Raw genomic sequence first — 19878 nt, forward strand, 5'->3', positions numbered from 1 at the left:
AGTTCTCCCTTCCAATACCTTGTTGCTGCCTGAGGCAACTGCTTCACTCTGTCTATTGGTAGGGCTGGCCATTAAAAGCCCAGCAATTTGTAATCCTCTGGGTAGTGGTTTGTTTTGTTGTTGTGTGCCTTCAAGCCAGTTTCCAACTTACGGCGACCCTAAGGTGATGGAGCTATCATAGGGTTTTCTTGGCCAAACTTGTTCAGAGGAGGTTTGCCACTGACTTCCCCTGAGGCTGAGAGAGCATGACTTACCCAAGGTCACCCAATGGGTTGCCATGGCTGGGCAGAGAATTGAACCGTAGAGGTAGATAGGATGAAACAGTGAATAGGATGAAGCAAGACCATGATGTTAACTTTGCACCAGATCGTGCTTCCGTCAAAGTTATTTATATAGCTCTCCCTCCCAATGAATTTCAGAAGCTGTGGGTGTAAAAGGAAGTTTCCTTGGTTAATCAGACTCCTGAACCGGCAAACCCCTCCCTCTGCGCCTCTTCCCGATTTAGCAATCTCTCTGGAAGTACATTCAATACCACAGGGGAGACCTCGAACTCTGACCACAGTTCTGGCTCTTGTATTGTGCTCTCCAATGCATGCAGCGATCATAATGGGATTGCAATCCCAGATGCCAGGCCTCCTTTCCTGTCTGTGGGGTTTGATTGTTCTCTAGTTCATCCTGTTCATTGTTTTCTGGTTTCTAGTTGATCAAAATCCCCTGAAGACACACTTTTCTGATCTAGAAATCTAAATAGGGTCAAGCCTGGATAGGGCTTGGATGGAAGAATGCTAAGGATGACCAGGAGTTGGAGGATATACTTTATTGTTGTTTGCCTTCAAGTCATTCCAAACAAAAATGGACCTAAACTCTGATCACGGCACACAAAGGAATTCCACCCGCTCTAGTGGCGATGGTCTGTGAAAGAGGCCATCAATTTAGGCTCTCAAAAAGTGCCCTCCATCCTCCCCAAAGGATAGGATAGCTTTGGCGCAGCTTCCAGACTCTTAGGACGCATGCATCATTTAAAGAGCATACCTCCAAAGTGACCTGAAGCAGCTTTATTTTGGCTTGTCTGTATGGGGCCAAAGACATCCTGTTTAAGACCAAAGAGAATAGATTTGAAATGAAACCCATGGAAGCATTAAAACAATTAGATCTAAAGGTGCGCTGGTATCCTTATTTACAGATTAAAGAAAGATTTAAAATACGTTTAAAAAAACCCAAGATTTTGAAGAGGAAACTTCAGAATTTGCAAACATTTTATTAGATACAGCCAAGAAAGAGATAGCAAAACTATACAAATTTCTTAGAAATTTGGAACAGGAGAAAGAACCTGTCACAGATACAATGATAAAATGGGCATCTGATTTAGGGCACATGATAGATATGGACAATTTGAAATCAGCCCGTGAAAAAAACAAAGAAATTCACAAAGTCCCAAAGTCTTCGGAAATGTTTTTGGAAGATGGAACATAGGTGGCATTTGACCCCTAATAAACTAGCAAACATGTACAAAACAGACCCAGGAACTTGTTGGAAGTGTGATAATGCACCCAGAACTTGGATCCACGTATGGTGGAAATGTCCAAAACTAAAACTTCACGGGAAAACCATACATAGAGAAATTGAGCAGACGTTGGAGATTAATTTCAAAATGTGTCCGGAAATGCATTTGTTAAACATGCTAGATAAACTTTCAACACAAATCAAGATCAAGCATGGAAGAATCTTACTACATTTAGTAACCGCCGCCAGAACTATATTAGCCCAATTTTGGAAAAATCATGAGACACCTGATCATGAAATATGGTGGAAGTTCTTGAAATGTGGGAGATGGACATTTTAACAGGTCGTTTGTCCTATAAAGGCATTACAGTAATAGAAAAAGAGTGGGACCCGATATGATAAACGCATCTTACGTAATTGTAACTTATGTAATTTTCTGTTTGATCAGATATATCTCTAACATGTCGGTCCAAACAAAAATGGACCTAAAGCTCTGATCACAGCACACAAAGGAATTCCACTGGTGGCCATGGCCTGTGAAAGAGGCCATCCATTTAGGCTCTCAAAAAGTACCCCCCATCCTCCCCAAGCCCCACCTGAAGGGAGGGACCACTCAATTTTTGGTGGCCTCCCTTGTGTATCTTTGATAAGGAGCTAGGCTCGCTCCCTTATTCTTTTCTTCACTCTCCCCAGTGTATACGTTGTGTTGCCTGATATAGTCTACAACAGCGTCAGGAATCAGGTATCGGACACTTTGGTTCCTCCTCAGGGCTCTCCGGATCTTGGTGGCTGAGATATCATTGGTGATCCATTCATCTACTAGAAGAATATTATCCTTGTGTCTCCAAAGCATGTCAGAATCATATATGGATTTCTGGGAAAAGTTCCCAAGTCGGGTGATGCATACCATGCCATAGTTGGTTAGGATTTCTGTGATGTCTTCTGGTTTCCAGAGATTGGGGAGTATGAAAGAGTCCAGGACATCCGACCCGCACAGCATCTTCAGCTGAGGGACAGCTAGACATCAAACAACGAAAAACAGGAATGATCAGGTTTATTACCTGAAACCAATTGAGAAATAAAATCATAGCTGTCTCTCCTTGTATTCGAATTAAGCATTCAAGCCAGAACGTCTGGACATTACAATCTTAATGCATTCTGCAATAATGTCTCTTTTTTGCTCTGGAGACCAGGGTTCAAGTCAAGCTCTTTCTTTATGAGGGGTGTTTAAAGAGAGGCAGGAAAGCCATCTCTCCTTGCTTCCTGCAGTGCAGAGGAGGGTATTGATTTATGGTCATGGATCCATAAAAGAAGGTACTATTTGCACTAAGGATCAATGGCATCCTCTAATGTAGTGTATACATGCTACACCTGGATCCTGCAATAAGCATTGTCTTAGACTAGCAGACGGCCAAGATCTCTTCCTCATTTAATTCTGAGATTGAACCCAACCTTTTGTTTGTGACTGGTTTCTCTTGAGAGAGGGTTGGCCTCCTGCCTCCCGCTTCCTCTTCCGGCCCACTTTATTCTGAGGAGTGGCATTGTCAACGGCCGAAGCGCAATACAAATCCTTCAGCTTTTGCTGGTGATGCCTATGAGATAAAACAGAATCTAAAACAAAAACCAAGGGAAGAAATGTGGCAATATAGAGCACTGAATTTTCTCTTTCTCATACCCCCAAAGGGCTTACAGTCTATAAACCTATACAGGGAGAACTACGAGGGAGAAATGGAAAGGAATGGAGTCAAGAGAGAGACAGAGGAGGGCTCCACTACAATTTGCAGTTATAAAAATTGAAGCTGAGTTACAGGTGGCCTTTTCAACAGTAGCTGCAAACAACCTGGCAACCAACAACACAGACGTGCAGGACCACAACTCCCATCATTCCTAAACCACATGATAAATGCCCCTATACTAGGCTTTCATTTTTTATGATTTTCTGATTAGGTGTTTATTTTTATGACACTGACGTAAACTGTTTGGAACTAAGTGCCACTGGATTCAGAGGAGGTTGCTCCGTGGAAAGTGTGCACTGTACCAAAACCTTACAATACAATCTTATATGTGTTTGCTCAGATATAAGTGAAATTTATGGTGCGTTCTCCTTTTTCAAAGGGAAACTGGAGGTCCTGAACAGAGAGGCACAGCCCAGGCAAGACCACACTCCGCAACTTTCCTGGAAAGTGATCATACCTGAGGACTTTGACGGTCTCCTGCCATTCCTGCTGGCTGCTCTCCCAATCGTCCACATCCACCCAGTCGCAGCTCTCTGTTGCAAGCTTTGCCATGGCCACCCGGTGCCTAGCGCTGATCAGGCTTTTCTTCTTATAGGCATCCCCCACAGGTGAAATGATCCCTTTCACCACTTTGTACTTCCCTGTAGTTGGGTGATAAAACGGACAACCAGCGGGGTGTGATGGTTAGAGGCGGCCTTAGACTTGGGAAACCTGGGTTCATTTCCCTCTTGCCACAAAGTGTGAGCAGTAGCTGCAAGGGGAAAACAACTCTTCAAAGTGATCACAATGGATATGACTGAACCAATAAAGTTAATTGAATGTTTAAAAAAATCCCTGTATACATTTGACAGATTCTCAAAGAAGTATGCCAAAGTGCTATTGGGAGCAACTAATATCCCACAAAATCCTTGCAACACTGCAACCAGAACTATATGTTTTTAATAGCAATAACTGAGCTTTCTCCAACTGTGCCTGTTGTCTGTTGTAAACATGTTGCTTTTTTCACATGCCTGGTCTTGAGCGATAAAGCCAATGGATTCTCAAAGAAGTGATTGGTTTTTACCTGTTTCGTGCAAGTGATCCCTCGCCAGTTCAAAGAGTCGGAGATGCATGTTGGTGATTGGATTGAAAGACCCACATGCCAGAAGAACCACCTCACTCCTGGTATCTGAATTCTCCATAGTCTTTTGACGCAGGGGGAGAAACAAGGTCGGGCAATCGCACGCTGCATATTAATAAGAAAATAAGATAGTAATAGCTGTTTGTAACAGTCATTTGCAACAATAAATTTGTTAACAGTCATTTATAACAACAGTTCCAAAAAAAAGAGGCTCAGTCATTTTCTGTTTACTGCCTTGCCTTGCTTTTCTGGCTCAAATGTTTCATGGCCACAACAGCAGCGGCCTTTACCTGCATCACACCTCCTTCCATCGCCATCTTAAAAGTCAGCTTTAATGTCTCAAGAAAGATGCAATATATGTGACTTTCCATCATCACATCTCTTCCCCTAAAATGACTTTTAACAAAGAAACTTGTGAGATTTGAAAGCGTTCTGATTTTGTGTTTTTGATTGGCCCTAATGCATGTAATTTACAGTTGGATGCATTCAGTTAAAGAAGCCACAGCTGCACTGAGTTTGCAAGACAGTTGAGAACTAGGGATCTTGCAAGTCTTCCTTTCACTGGATTGTTGTAACTCAAAGTCAACTTGATGGCAAATAACAACCAAATAATGGTACCACAAGAATATATACTGTATTTTAGATTTTGCTGTTTGGCCAACACAGCTAGCTACCTCTAGATATATAATTGTTCAATCATTCTTGTTTCTCCATGAATTCAGACTTCTGGAAAGGCCACCTGCAACCTGAAACCATCTCACAAGAGTGTAATTTGAACGCCTGCAGACTCAACCCCCCTCCTTTGACTTTGTTCATCACCTAACCCTGAGTTACTTTTTGGGGACTTCAGCTCCCATCAGCCTCAGCCAGCAAGGCCAATAGTAAGGGATTATGGGAGCTGTAGGTCACAACAGCAGAAGAGGTGACAGTTACTACCGGCAGTATCTGATGAGTGAAAGAGAAGTCTAAATTCTGCACGCTCCCTCTTGTGATCTGGAGTTGGCCTAAAAGAAAGGTATTGCCCTACATAAGGATTTTTAAAAACAATTCCTCCTTCCTCTTCCTGGACAAAATGTCTGCCTTGGGGATTTTTATGTATATGCCTTTCTTGGTATGAAATGTTTTGTGTGTTTTAGGATTTTAGTCTCTTTTTACTGCGATTCCTATGTGTTTGTATGTATTCTGACCTCTATTTCTTTTCTTTTTGGTAAGCTGCCTTGATCCAAGTATTGGGGAAGAGGCAGGATATAAATGGCTTTTTAAAATGATGATGATGATGATTTTATTTCTTACCCACCTCCCCTCGCAGCTCGAGACGGGTTACAACATAGTTAAAACACAATCGTTACATAAAATACACATATTAGGCTGCATAACATACACATATTAAGAGATCTACACAATATTTATATTACAATATTTTGATGATGATGATGATGATCTCTACTACATCTGTTATAAACAATTGGAAATGCTAAGGTCTGAGTTTCCATTGAGCTTCAGGCTTTTCCTTTGTTGGGAAGCAGAACAGAGAAACAGGTAAATTTGGGGTTTTATGTTTAAAATCCTAAAAGAAGGAATTCTAAGCTGCTGCTCTCTCTCTTCCCAGATTCTTGACAGTCAGTAATGATTCACTTCTGCCTGGCCCATGCTGCCTACCATGCCGGCCGATGCCTACCAAAGCGTCACCACTTGAGATTGTAAGCACCCATGACTTACTCTCCAACATTTCACAGACGAAAACAAGGACATGTATGGCCAAGCATCACCAGAGAGTGGTCAAGATGGCAATGTTATTCATGAGGAAGAACACATAAGCTAGGAGAGGTTGCATTTTGGACTACAATTCCCAGGCTCCACAATGAACTGGCTGGGAAACCTGGGAGATGTAGTGCAAAAAGGATATTTCCCCAAACTCTATGGAAATTTGTGTAGAGATAAGCTAAGGAAAGCTAAACTGCTGGATCTGTAGTAGATTTGTGACTCCAGTCCAGGTTGAAAAATCTTAACAGTCCTCTGTATTTCTCCCCGTTTCTCTTTCCTCAGCCAGCTCATCATCTTTGCCATTGGGCTCGCCATTCTCCTCCTGCAACTCTATGTCCTACTAAGGTAAAAACAGGGGCTCTCATTCATTCATCTTGCTTGTGATTTGCCTTGATTTGCTGGCATACCTTCTAAGACGTCTGAGGAGCCACCCAGAATATCCCACGGCAGCATTCTTGAGCAGAGAGAACTGGCAGCCTGGCCCATTAGTATTTTGGGATTGGTCTTGGTTACTTTTTTTTAAAAACCACAGGGAGATTAGCAGCAGTTTTCCTGATATTGTCCCCTCATAGTTCTGAGGATTCAAACTCCAGACCCAAAGGACTCAAAATGCAGCCGAAGCCTGTAGGAATGTTTGTTAAATTTCAAATTTCAGTTTGTTAAATTTCTGTTTACAGCAGCAATAATGTAATCTCCAGCGCCTGTGTATGGCATCCTCATCGAGGGCATAGCATGAGAAAGTTACTTTTTTGGAACATACCTCCCCAAATCCTCCAGCCAGCATGGCCAGTCTCTCTCAACTGGTATCCTCCAGATATGGTTTGAATTAGTTGGGAAGGACAACACTTCCCAGTAGTGGCTGCACGTTTCTAGCCCTTAAACAAAGGAATACATGAAAGTGTATTTTCCAGTGGGAAGGATGCATTGCCTAACAGCCTAGAGCTGTCCAAAGAAGTGAAATTACTCTGTCATACTTGAAGATCTCCTTATTAACCTGGGACACAGTTGGATTCCTGTTTTCTCAATGCTGCTTTTTCAGACCAAAATCCGCTCGCTACTGCAGCCAGCCTCTTCTGAATAACCTAGTTGGAAGCATCGTCTTCACGTTCTTTGCCACTGGTATGTTCCTGGCTCCACTGCCATTTAGAGAGCTAAATGTCTGAACAGCCATTGTTCAGATGGATGCGTGTGTGTGTTTTATTTCTGCCAAAGGTGCCATTTGGAGAGGTTTTTGTATTTTGGATGAAAGTCACAGTCTTGTTCCTCACTCTTGTTCATTGTGGCATGTGCCCAATAATGAAACAGTCACATGGCATCACTGTGGAAGTGTTCCTCCTTCACTCCCTTTGCTTCTGTGAGATCTGGAACACAATTTCTAAACTTCTGGTTTCAGTGTTCGACTACAATGCTGGAGACCAGGGTTCAAATCCCTGCTCAGCCATGAAACCCACTGGGTGAGCTTGGGCAAGTTACATGCCCTCAGCCTCAGGGAAAGCAATGGCAAACCTCTGAATAAATCTTGCCAATAAAACTGAATGACAGGAAACTTGAATTTTTCAAGTCAGAAATAACTTGAAGGCACAAGTACACACAAGAGTGTATCAACCGTCCTGTCTCTTGGCCTTGATGCAAACTCCCTCCTTGCCATCTCTGCAGGGCTGTCTCTGCTGCTGGTCTTGTTGGAACCCATTCCCTGGGAGCTAAGGACCATCTTCTCCATCTTCGGAGTGGCATCTTTTGCCCAAGGAGTTTGCACCACTGCACTGACTGCCTTAGCAATGCAATGTGTGGGTAATCGCTGCTCCCATTATATCTAGCCACAAGTACTAGAGTTTTCCTATTTCTATATATAGTTAAGGCTCGACTGCAAAGAAGACTGACGGGAAGAGAACTCATTTGAATTATGGTGCTGGAGAAGGGTTTTGCAGATATCATGGGCTGTCAGAAGACAAATAAATGGGCAAACCAGGCCTGAACTCTCCCTAGAAGCCAAAATGACTTCTGAGGCGTTCATGTTCTGGACATATCATGAGATGACATGATTTATTAGAAGAGTTTGGTAAGGTGGAAAGCATTAGGAACAGAGGAAAACGACAGTACAAGGTAGATAGATTCAATGAAGGAAGCCTAATTTTTAAATTGTTGGGGGCAAATCTTTAGAAACAAGAAAATGTCTGTTTCCTTCCAACAGGTTAAAACTACTCCTGAGCTATATTACTTCTCAGTGACTCTGTCTGTAACCAGCATAATATCAGTTGGTACGTATCATTATATCTCTTCACATTTCCTTGTTAGAACCCGCTGTTGGTAAAGAGCTTTATCTTAGTACCTATTGATCAACATGAGACATTCTGCCTATTTGTAGCACTGCTGAAAACCTATCTTATCAGTATTGCAGCCTTACCTGGAAATGTCCCTGTATTCTCCCACAAAGCTGCTGTTGGCCACTTTGAGCATGGTTTCACCATGAAAAAGCAGCACAGAAATCAATAGGTGCCGATGATCAAGTGGGCAAGGGTGCTCCAGATGTTGTTGGACTGCAACTTCCATCAGCTCTTGCCAGTAGAGCCAAATGGTGAGGAATCATGGGAGGTGCAGTGTAATGACATCCAGTGGGATATATGCCCCCAAGTCCTGCATTCACATCTGATGGGGGGTTTATAGCTGAAATGATGTGCCTTTCTCCCCTCCCCACTCTAACTGCAACTTTTGTTGTTGTTGGTTGCTTTCTTACAGCCTTTTTCTGTTTCCTGGGACCATTCTGGTTGGCCAACATGGTATCTCCTGGCCTGGTCCTGAACAAGGAGACCAAGACTGGGATCTGTTACAAGCCAGTGTCTGAATGCAGCTGCCTCTGGCACGTCTGACCTTTAAAGCGCTGGGCATCGGGTTCAGCAGTTCCTTCCGCTCCATCCTTGCCAACCATGGGCACCCCACTAGATTCACTCTACTTCCATCCTTTCTTTGCCAATGGAGAAAACTGACTGATCTCTGCAGTGGCCACAGTGGAAAGATATTCAGAATCAGGGATAGCTAAGGTGTTTAACTATTCATAGGATGCTCACCTCAGGTGGTGTTTTGAGTTGAAAAGAGAGTTATTTAAGGAGGGAAGAGGTTTTACAGTCCCGAGACTTCAAACTGGCTTTCAAGTGTGCAGGATCCCATCATCCACATTTTAAAATAGCTCACAAACTCCCCTTTGTTGTTGCTATAGGGAACAGTTAGCGGTCACAAGCCCTGCGCATGTAGCGTGAAGCATGGCAGGAGGAGCGATGGGGAGACAGTTGCCATGGGAACTGCCAGGGAACCGGAGACGAGAGGAGCAGCATCTAGTGTGAGCTGTTTCAATGTCAAGGGAGCAAGTTGAAAGAGGGGGGTGGGAGGGATTTTGGACAGCGCCTTTTCCTCATTGCAAGCATTAGGTGGATGGTTCAGTCTGGAAGGACAGGCAGATGTTTAGATCAGGGGAACATCAAGCCCTGGCATGTTATGTATATTTGATACTACTGTGAACCGCTTTGATCGCTGTGGAAAAGCAGTATATAAATAAAATTTATATTTTTTATTATTATTATTATTATTATTATTAGACCAACTGAATGATAACACAACTGACGGCTTCCCAGTTTTTGTATCTGCCCTATCCCCACTACTCTAAAAGACTATTAGGCTATTAGCATCGCAAAAGGGGTTAGGCAAGGCTGCATACTATCCCTCTTTATATTCAACCTGTATGCAGAAAATATCATGCACAGAAAAAGTCTCCTTGCAGAAAAAGAGAGAGAGAGTGTGTGTGTGTATGACACTAATAAGGATGAGTCCTCCTTAGCCAAAATTCCAAAGTACTCCAAAAACCTTTTTCATGGGTGGCTGAGATAGTGACACTTTTGCTTCCTGATGGTTCAGTGTACACAACCTTTGTTTCATGTACAAAATTATTCAAAAACATTGTATAAAATTACCTTCAGGCCATGCATATAAAGTGTGTGTGTGTATGCATTCATGAATTTTGCATTTAGACTTGTGTCCCATCTCCAAAATACTTTATTATCTACGTATACATGTTTATTCCAAAATAAAATCAAAATACAAAACAGTTTCGGTCCCAGGCGTTTCAGACACTTGTACCTGAATCCCCAAGGATTCCTAGCCTTTTTTGATATGCTAGAATTTGCCGCCGTTTGTTGAAATTTGTCTGACAGAACTTAGTGTTTTCTTATGGCATCATCCTCTGAGCCACTCCTGACAGTTTGAGCCGAGGGACAGCTCTTACAAATCATTAACTTGACCAAATGCATCTGAGGAAGCAAACTCATGCCTTTCTTTTAGTTAGTCTCAAAGGTACCAGATCTCTCTACATACGAAAAGCTCTCAAGTCTTTCCTCCGCTTCGCCCAGATCGGTTGTGTGCACACTGCAGAATTGATACAGTTTGGCACCGCTTCCATGGCCATGGCTCCTTGCTATGGAATCCTGGGTTTTGTAGTTTTGTGAGGTATTGAGCCTGAAGTATCATAGAGCTCTGGTGCCACTGCAAACCACAATTCCAGGATCCCATTATATGGAGCCATGGCCAATTTCCAGGGCTGGGGAGTAAGAAGTTTTTATAGGAGTAGGAATAAGGAATAACAAGATATTATATATTTTATTCCTTATTCCTGTTCTTATATTGTATATGCAAACACACATTTTTATTTTTTGACTGAGGAGTAGAGTAGGAGTAGGCGTAACATTAAGAAAAAATATCTTACTCCAGAGTAGACAAGGAGTAACCCCCAAAATTGCCCAACTTCCCAGCCCTGGTTTTGGAGCCCTGTTTGATGGTGTCTTCCTACATGGCTGAGGGTTGGACTGGGTGACCCTTGAGGGGGGGGGTCTCTTCAAACCCTAGGGTTCGAAGTCACATACTCTCAGCCCTGATTATTTATACTGTATAGATCAGTGGCCCCCAAACTGTGCCCTTGGAGAGATTTTGGACTTCACCTGTTTTCCTGTCTCTGATGGTTTCAATGATTTAATGCATTTAATGCCGTCAGAAGAACTGTAAGATCTCCGACTGCACTTTAGTCCCGTTCTATAGTTTGCTCTGTGTGTGTGTGTTTGTGTGTTTGTGTGTGTATTAACTCTTATATCGTATAATTGTATTTTAAGAGGACGGGGGACTGAGGGTTTGGAAATACATGTTCTTTTCTAATCTTTGTCAGCTGCCCCAATATAAATTAGCGGGATATAAATAAATTTTATTACTACTATTATTATTATATTTTATTAGTGTTATATTGGAATTATTATGTTTTTGTCTGAGGAAGGAGGGAACGACAGGACTTATTTTACTGTATATTGTATGGGTTTAATTATTGCTGTAAGCCGCCCCGATCCTATGGAGAGGCAGGATAGAAATAAAAGTTTATTATTATTATTATTATTAGCCTTGGCCATGTTGGCCAATAGTCTGGAATTCTGGGAACTGGAGTCCAAAGAAATCCCTAAAAGAGCACAGTTTTGGGGACCACTGGTATAGATGCACCTATAGATACAAAATAAGTGCTCCTGGTAAGTAAGCAAGGAAACAGCCTTATAGAAGGGAGGCAGAATGCAATTAACGGTCAGCTAGCTTAATATACTAAGGCTGCCCTTCCCTTAAAGACCCCCTTTACCTGCTTCTCAGTGACCCTTTAAGGCCCCTTCATCCCCCAGAGCACCCCTTTGCCCCTCTGAAAGCCCCTAAAACAGCCCTTACCAGCCTGGAAAAGGCGGCCTCCTTGGAGAGGGGAGAAGGAGCGGAAGCACCGCAGCATCGGAACCAAAGAGTGCGGTCGAGGTTCCCGGGGGAACGCTATCGCCGCCGTACCCCCGAAGCGCCTTCTGATTGGCCGCGCACACGCCGGAAGTGGCTCTCGAGTCCGTCGCCAAACATGTTCCCCCACGACCTGGAAACCGGAAGTGGGGAGGTTTCGATCCTCCTTAATAGGAGACCCCCATTTGCTTGAAGGGAGGATGTGATTGGAAGGTTTTGGAGGCTGGAGAAGGAGGAAGGTTGGTAGGTAGGGTTGTCTTTGTGTGGTTGTGTGTCACTCTTGGGTTTGTGGAAGTGATGGGAAAGGGTTAATAAGGATGGTGGGTGGGGGCCTTGGGAGGAATAGGTTCCCATTTTATCAAAGACCCTTTAAGGTTTTGAGGCAGGAGAACCTTTTGGGCTGAGGTAAGGCACTAGGATGCTAAATTAATAAAGTAATAATAATAAATATCTAGTTTGTTGTGGCACCAGAGCTCTCTCACAAAAGGTGAGCACAGGTGGCTTAATGTTCCTATGGAATATGGTTGGGAATGCTTTGACTTGGGGTGCATCTACACTGTAGAAATAATGCAGTTTGACACAAGCCTTGGCTCCATCCTACAGAAAACTGGGATTTTTAGTTTGGTAGACACCAGCACTCTTTGGTACAGATGGCTAAAGACCTTGGAAAACTACAAACCCCACAATTCCATCGGATGGAGCTGCAGCACTTAAAGGGGTGTCAAACTATTATTTCTATGCTGTAGATCCTTTGTAATACATTGCTGCTGTATAGATTAGGTGAGTATATGCATACCGTATGTATTTTGTAAGTTGTTGAAAAGGTGTTGATGTTGCAAAAATAAAAGAAATGAGAGTGATGTGAAATGCCTTTTCACTAAGGCTGGGGTAAAGAAATTGAGATTTTAGCACTAGAAATACAATGAACCTAGGTGAGCTAAACATATTGCAATAATCCTCCCAAGCCTGTTATTTTTCTTGAGACTCTGTAGGATGGACATATTTAAATAAGCAAGAGAATAAACATTGACCTTTGCACTAAAGCAACGTAGTTTTATTATTCCTCGCTTTATAACTTTAGCTGGTTATTTCCACTGCACATTATGTTTCTTTTCTCTCCCAGAAGTGGTTGTGCAAATAATTTAAAATGGCTTCAAGAGGAACGATTGAAACCAGTAAGTTGAAACAGAACTTGGAAGAGCAGCTGGATAGATTAATGCAGCAATTGCAAGATCTGGAGGAGTGCCGGTAATAAGCAAATTCTTGGAAATGTCTATGTTAGAAAATGTTGCCTTTTTAATGTGATAAAGGTTTTGCTTTTGGCAAGGAATGGGTCATTGTATTGAGTGGTATTGTGATTAATCCCAAAGTTTAGACATTTTTAGTTACAAAATGATTACCTACTTGCATTTAATTCCTTTCCCCACTAATAGAGGTATAACTATATCACACTGTATTTGTAATTAACAGCGAATGGTGTCACTTCTTCTCGTGGGTAACTGTAACTTTGTAGTTCCTTACATAGTTATGGGAATGGGGTGTCGGTAGATGTTGGAGAAACAATAACACGGTTCAAACACTGGATCACACTATGCTTCGTGTCTGTGAATGAAAAGCATCCAGGTGTTTGGAGGGGAAAGCAACTAAAACTACTAGCATCTTTTGAGAAATGGGAGGGGGAAAATACTGTTAAGATGTGTAACTACAACAGTAGTTATGGTTTGGAAACACAGGAATCATCTGTAATAACTTAGAGACACACTTATGTTAGCCTGGAATATCAGTATGAAAACTGATCTTGAAGCACTTCGAGAAAGGTGGGAAAGAAGTTGTAGTATAAGCTTTCATAGACTTGATCTACTTCCTCAGATGCACAGTGTGAACTGGTATCTAGAAAGGACCATTATGGACTGTATGAATACCCATCTTTACTCAACAGCTTCCATTAAAACTGAACTTGTCACTCCATCACCATACCCAAATTTTGCATTTCCATGGGTATTCATACACTCTACAAAGGTCCTCCTTGGGCATCAGTTCACTCCATGCATCTGAAGAAGGAGACCACATCTGAGCTACAACTGCTTTCTCACAGTCTCAGAGGTGCTGCAAGATCCTTTTGCATATTGAATAACTTAGTTTTTAAAAGTATCTCTCCTCGTTCTCATTAATTTCTTGGCTCTCAATAAGAGATGACCTGGATGCAGATGAGTATGAAGAAACCAAGAAGGAAACCCTGGAGCAGCTGAGGGAGTTCAATGACTCCTTGAAGAAGATTATGTCTGGAAATATGACCCTGGTAGATGAACTCAGTGGGATGCAGTTGGTGAGTGCTTTTATTTGAACCATTGTGAATCAACACATTTGCTAACCCCTTTTCTCTAGAGTAAATATGACTTACTGCCACTACCTTGGATATTGTGATTGCTGGCAAACATTTACTCACCTTTGTCCTGAAGAGTTTGTTGGCGCACATAACCTCATAATCTGAGGTGTATGTGCTGTTGAGAATAAGAAATGTTGAAAGAAACAAGATGGGGGATATATATGCAAAAACACCAACCTTCCAGTAATATGTAACACACCCACGTTCCAGAGGGTGGCACAAGAGTTCTCTGGCTGACGGAGAATAAAACATACCTTCCTGCTGCCTTCTTGGTAGGGATTTTAAAAATTAAATTTATATCCCATCTCCAGTGAGCGCATAGCCTTTTACATGACTCATCCTCCCCACATAATCCCTGCAACAACCCTGTGAAGAATGTCAGGTTGAGAGAAAATGACTGACCCAACCCCACCCAGTGAGTTTCACAGCTCAATGGTACCTGAATCTAGAACTAGCCCTAGTCTTATACTCTAGCCAGTTAATCACATTATCTTGTAAGTATTCATGTTTTGATCTCTCTCACAGGGTTATTCTGAGGATAAACTGGGGTGAGGCGGAAAAACTTGTTTTCCACCATGAGCTCATTTGGGAAGAAGAATCATATAAATGTAATAAAATATCAAATGCTTATGTAACTTACATATTATACCAGAGCGTGTTGAAGAAGCTGAACCAGGCTTTGACCTAGTTCAAATAATAATAAATATTTTTAGTTAATAGACACCGCTATCCAGCAATGACAGAGCGGTGTACAGTAAAACTGGCAATACAATAAAAAATTGCAAGGCTCTCTCCCCCTCAAGATGGGGTTGGAGGAGGGCTCTTTGTCTTACCAGGCCTGGCCTCTCGCCCCCTCAAGATGGCGTTGGAGGAGGCTCTTTGTCTTCCAGGCCAGGCTCTCTCCCCCTCAAGATGGGCGGTTGGAGGAGGGCTCTTGTCTTCCAGGCCCAGGCCCTCCCCCCTCAAGATGGCGGTTGGAGGAGGGCTCATTGTCTTCAGGCAGGCCTCTCTCCCCCCACAAGATGGGTTGGAGGAGGGCTCTTTGGCCTTCTGGGCTCTCTGAAGGGATTCTCCCTGGTTGTCTTGGACAGAGCTTGATCTCATATATCATAGTTTATCAGGCTAGGACTATTACGGGATCAGTAACAAACTTCACACCACCTTCCCTTTGTCCTGGTGTCTCAAGCCACAATATCACAATCCCTGTATCATGATATTCTAAACCACAGTGTCCCATGACATTGTCCCAGAAAACTGGTTTCAAACTTTCTTCAAAGGTTATGAACCCCTGTTTCTTCTCATACAGTGAACTAAATCCAGTGTTAGTCCTACCCAGGGCAGGCTAATTGAAATAAATAGGATTTGAGAGTTATAATTAACTTTAGCCCCAGCAGGTCTTATTTGTGCTGGACCAACATTAAGCTTAAGAAAATTGCTTCGGATTAATAAGATATTGTTTTGCAAACACATAGAAACATCAATTTATGGTCTAATTACAAAGTCTAATGTCAGGGTGGGCAACTGCAGCAGATCTAGGGGCCAGTTTTATGTCCTAAGACCTTCTAGGTGCTGCATGGACAGCCAAAAACAAAACAGATAGATAGGTTATTATTATATATTATTTTAAATGGACATGTCTGGAATGTTGATTGTGGTTTGGAAAAACAGGGTTTGGGTTTTTTATGATACAGGAGACACTGTTGCTTGTTTTAAAAATATTCTGCTTCTCCTGGGGTTTCCAGGAAAGGCCCTCTCTAGGTTCCCCTTGTTGTTGTTGTTGATGTGTGCCTTCAAGTCATTTCTGACTTACGATGACAGTAAGTCAAACCTATTGTAGGGTTTTCTTTGCAAGATTTATTCAGAGGTGGTTGGCCTTCCTCTGAAGCTGAGAGAGCGTGACTTGCCCAAGGTGATCCAGTGAGTTTCTCTGGCTGAGCAGGGATTTAAACCCTGGTCTCTAGAGTCATAGTCCAACTTTTAAACAACTGCACCACGCTGGCTCTCTAGGTTCCCTTAGAGTTGCAATAAGTTGAAAATGACTTGAAGCTACATGAACAATAAAGTGGCAGGAAGCATGATGTATGATTGTATCTCAAGGACTTTATTCAAACAGAAATTGAGCATCTCTTTGCAAGTGTATTAATTACTTGCTTCAACAGTGGATAACTGGCTCTTGATATGCGTCAAGAGGAGTACACCATGATTTTAGCATGTCTCTTTATCTTGCAGGCCATACAAGCAGCCATCAGCCAGGCTTTTAAAACCCCAGAAGTCATCAGGATGTTTGCCAAAAAACAGCCTGGGCAGTTGCGGACAAGGTTGGCTGAGGTAAAGATCTTCTCTCCCATATGCATTAAAAAATGCACATATGTTGCCTGCTGGGATTTGCAAAGTCAAAGATGTAAGGTGTATTATAGTGTTGCTTCTCAGCATGACAAACAGAATAGCTTTCAGAATCAAGGTTAAATCTCTTCCTTGGTCAGGCAGCTTTCAGAACCGGTACTTGAGTTTGTATTTTTCCTCTTGCCTCTCGCTCTCTTTATTCTTTGGTGTCATGCATTTTCTATATAAGCGTGGAGACACAGACTGTCTTGTTTTTGCAGATATTTACCTAAGCTGGTCTGCCAAACATTTTGGCTGAAGGAGAATGTAAACATGCTTTAAACTGAAATTCATGTAAATTTATGTAAAGCGTACAGAATTTTGTGTGTCTTAAGGTCTGTGTATTGGACCAGTTGCTTGCATGAATAGTTGGAATGTAGGAGAAGAGAAATTGGGAAGTAGGCTGGACTGTGGGCATGGCTTTGGATTCTCCCTAGGGTTTTAGCTATGATGGATTTTACTTGTATTATTTTTATTACAATCATTACTTTATTTATCTAGCACTATCAGTGTACATGGTGCTTCACAAGCCCTTTGGGTGGATCTGAGAACTGTCATCCAAAAAAGCAACCTTTCCAAACTTTAGTTGTGATAAGGTCCTCTGTTAAACATTTACCAGCGTGTCCCTTAGGAGCTGTGACTTGCTAGAAAAACATGCATCTCTTTGCGTACATAACTTTAGAATTATTGCTGTGAACTCTGTAAATCTTCATTCATTGTGAGTATCTGGTCTCTCTCTTTCTTTCCCCCTTTCCTCCTCCTCCACTTTACTGCATAGATGGACAGAGATTTGATGGTTGGGAAGCTCGGACGGGACCTTTACACCCAGCAGAAAGTTGAAATCCTCACTGCTCTCCGTAAGCTTGGGGAGAAGGTACTTATTTTCAATATGCGTCCTTCACAGAACTATATAGTTCACAAAACTCTAAATAGAACTGTATGTATTATTTTCTGCTCTCTGTGTAAAGAGAGATTAGACTGATCGGTTGTACCAAGGACAGGGCCTTTTAAACAGTGGGCCCACATCTTGATCTCTGTCTCTCCTAGTGTGACTTTGTAAATGTCCAAGAAACAGATTAATGCACTAGTAAATCCCCCCATTTCCCCTTCAGCACATTTGGGGACATGAAGCAGGTACAGTTGGGAGATATATCCCTCTGCAGGGGCTAATGTGGCCCCCTGCCCTCCATAGTTGCCCACCACTCATTTATAGCTTCATATGAAATCTAAGGATTATGAAAACCCTTTGCCCTTTCTCTGTGGATTGGTTACACTCTTCCCATTCATAGATTAATGACTTGTCAGATGCCATGTAAATATGATACGGTCAACTCTTTTCCTTTCCCTTTTCAGCTGACTCTAGATGATGAGACCTTCCTATCAACAAATGCCGGAGCTGCCCTTAGCCAATTTGAGAGGGTCTCCAGTGACCTTGGTCAGTCCGTCCGTTGGTCTGCCTCGCTTGCTTTCTTTTCATGACTTCCTTGCAGTTGGTTGGGAAAAAATGGCTTGAATCGTCTTAGATTCAGAGGGAGTTAGGAACATGGAAATAGGACTGGGCTTGTGGTACGGTTTTGCCTGCTTCCTCTATGTTAAGAGGCCTGAGGCCTGGATGGGTCATAAGGTAGAAAAATGTATTTGATGGGCATTGGGATGCAGCCCATGGATCTCATGCCCTCGATTTCCCAGAAACGTTGAATATCTTTTGGAAAGAAAATAACGAGAATTGCTTTTTTGTGGGTTCCCCATCCACCCACCCAGAAGTAACAAATTAATTGGTCTCAAAGTATCCAGAGGTGATTTTGGTTCATTATGGTTCAACTGAAACTTGGTTTCTGGATATGCTGGTCTGCCTAGGATTCGTATGAGCTGGAAATGGCCATCTTCCACCCCTTATGTGTTTCCTCCTGTTTTTAATACATCTGCTTAATGTACCTACATAAAAATCCTCTAGTGCTGCATCCGCACTGCAAAAAAGCAAAGCTCTGGTGCCCCAACAAACTACAAAGCCCAGAATTCCATAGCAGGCTGGGGCTGGTAGGAGTTGTAATCCAAAGCATCAACCCAGAACCAGATTAGATGGTTGTTTGTGGGGTGGGCTTTGGTGCTTTGGGGGTGTTTCTAAAGCTCTGTGATCCCAGCACATGGTCACAATGAAGCATAAGCCGGAGTGGGAATCAAACAGTCTTCTAGATGTTAGTTTTTTGTGGGTTTTTCAAGCTATGTGGCCATGTTCTAGAAGAATTTATGCCTGACATTTTGCCAGTGTGTATTGTTCTGTTGCTGATGGCAACAACATTGACTTCACTTCTAGATGTTGTTCGACAGCAGCTCCCAGCATTCCTCACTTGCACTGCTGGATAGGGCTGCTGGGAATTGTTGTTCAGCACCATCTGCACAGTCGCACAACTCCTGTCCCCGATTTAAAGTTTCAGTTTAAACCCTATTTTGGGTGGCTATCGTTTATTAGAGGAAGGACCTTGATTGAATGAAGGCAGGGTTTTTAAATGGTTCATTCTCTCTCTTTCTCTGACTACAGGATCAGGGGACAAGGTCTTCGCTCTGGCAAGTTTTGAGGTAGAAAAATCCAAGCAATGAAGGCTTTTTTCCCTGTTTGCGGGCTACTTCTCTCTGCCATGAGAAGCTATATTGGCCTCACCTTTTTAAAAAAGAAAAGCTAAGTTGTATGTATGTGTTTCTTATGGACTTTTTATATATATATATATAACATACTTTCTCATAACAGCAAGCTAACTGAAAGCAACAAGTTTTTCAAGTACCTTTCAGAAGCTCAACAAAGTAAGACTCTGAGGCTGAAACACTAAGTGGTACTTTTGGAACAAAAAGAAACAAACCTAATGTAACTGTGATTGTCATTTTCTTTTTGAACACAGGCAAATGGGGACAAGTCTTCTCCCCCACTTTGCCTTTGAAATGTGCGTTTTTCTAGTAAAATGTCCTCTCTTTCCTTCCTTGTTGTTTTCTTGCACCTAATGGCAGAAATCCTCTCTGTCTTCCGCAACCAGACAGTAGTGCAAGTGTAGCCGTTGGCCCGAAATCTAGATACCTTTGTTTCCTCGAAATCCCCTATTTATTTTAGTGGAGGGGGGGAAGAGTCTGGTTCGGTATGGAATGTGGCAGCGTCTGCTTCAGACCCCATTTCTCTAAGAACGGAGCGCGCACACAAGCCA

At 42.5% G+C, this 19878-nt stretch overlaps 2 protein-coding genes across 6 annotated transcripts; one reads left to right on the top strand and one right to left on the bottom strand.

The window, feature by feature from the left end:
- Nucleotides 1-1238: 1238 nt before the first annotated feature.
- On the bottom strand, nt 1239-11944 carry NMNAT1 (nicotinamide nucleotide adenylyltransferase 1). 2 transcript variants are annotated; one of them, XM_042479745.1, is made up of 5 exons: nt 11863-11944; nt 4303-4464; nt 3697-3880; nt 2956-3095; nt 1239-2520 (listed from the first exon to the last, which is right to left on the bottom strand). In XM_042479745.1, exons 1-5 carry the CDS (start codon nt 11918-11920, stop codon nt 2117-2119), a joined length of 948 nt encoding a protein of 315 aa, XP_042335679.1. In that variant the 5' UTR covers nt 11921-11944; the 3' UTR covers nt 1239-2116. The 2 variants fall into 2 exon arrangements, with proteins under 2 accessions (XP_042335679.1, XP_042335678.1); XM_042479744.1 differs by lacking the exon at nt 11863-11944 and adding an exon at nt 8528-8873.
- Nucleotides 11945-12027: 83 nt separating this feature from the next.
- Nucleotides 12028-19655, top strand: LZIC (leucine zipper and CTNNBIP1 domain containing). Of its 4 annotated transcripts, none has more exons than XM_042480432.1 (7): nt 12028-12162; nt 13043-13167; nt 14110-14245; nt 16535-16633; nt 17466-17561; nt 18041-18122; nt 19227-19655. In XM_042480432.1, exons 2-7 carry the CDS (start codon nt 13067-13069, stop codon nt 19283-19285), a joined length of 573 nt encoding a protein of 190 aa, XP_042336366.1. In that variant the 5' UTR covers nt 12028-12162; nt 13043-13066; the 3' UTR covers nt 19286-19655. The 4 variants fall into 4 exon arrangements, with proteins under 4 accessions (XP_042336366.1, XP_042336365.1, XP_042336364.1 ...); XM_042480431.1 differs by having other exon boundaries at nt 12039-12158; XM_042480430.1 differs by having other exon boundaries at nt 12051-12166.
- The last annotated feature ends 223 nt before the right edge of the window (nt 19656-19878 follow it).

The sequence above is a fragment of the Sceloporus undulatus genome, chromosome 7, assembly GCF_019175285.1.
Source record: "Sceloporus undulatus isolate JIND9_A2432 ecotype Alabama chromosome 7, SceUnd_v1.1, whole genome shotgun sequence".
NCBI classification, from domain to species: Eukaryota; Metazoa; Chordata; class Lepidosauria; order Squamata; family Phrynosomatidae; genus Sceloporus; species Sceloporus undulatus.

Coding starts and splice junctions, on each gene's coding strand:
- NMNAT1 (XM_042479744.1), bottom strand. CDS start 8,591: ATGGTGAAACCATGCTCAAAGTGGCCAACAGCAGCTTTGTGGGAGAAT. Junction 4,465..8,527: donor GAATACAGGGACATTTCCAG/GTAAGGCTGCAA, acceptor ATTAATATGCAG/CGTGCGATTGCCCGACCTTG. Junction 2,521..2,955: donor AAACCAGTCACAAACAAAAG/GTTGGGTTCAAT, acceptor TTTGATGTCTAG/CTGTCCCTCAGCTGAAGATG.
- LZIC (XM_042480432.1), top strand. CDS start 13,067: ATGGCTTCAAGAGGAACGATTGAAACCAGTAAGTTGAAACAGAACTTG. Junction 17,562..18,040: donor TCCGTAAGCTTGGGGAGAAG/GTACTTATTTTC, acceptor TTCCCTTTTCAG/CTGACTCTAGATGATGAGAC. Junction 18,123..19,226: donor GAGGGTCTCCAGTGACCTTG/GTCAGTCCGTCC, acceptor CTCTGACTACAG/GATCAGGGGACAAGGTCTTC.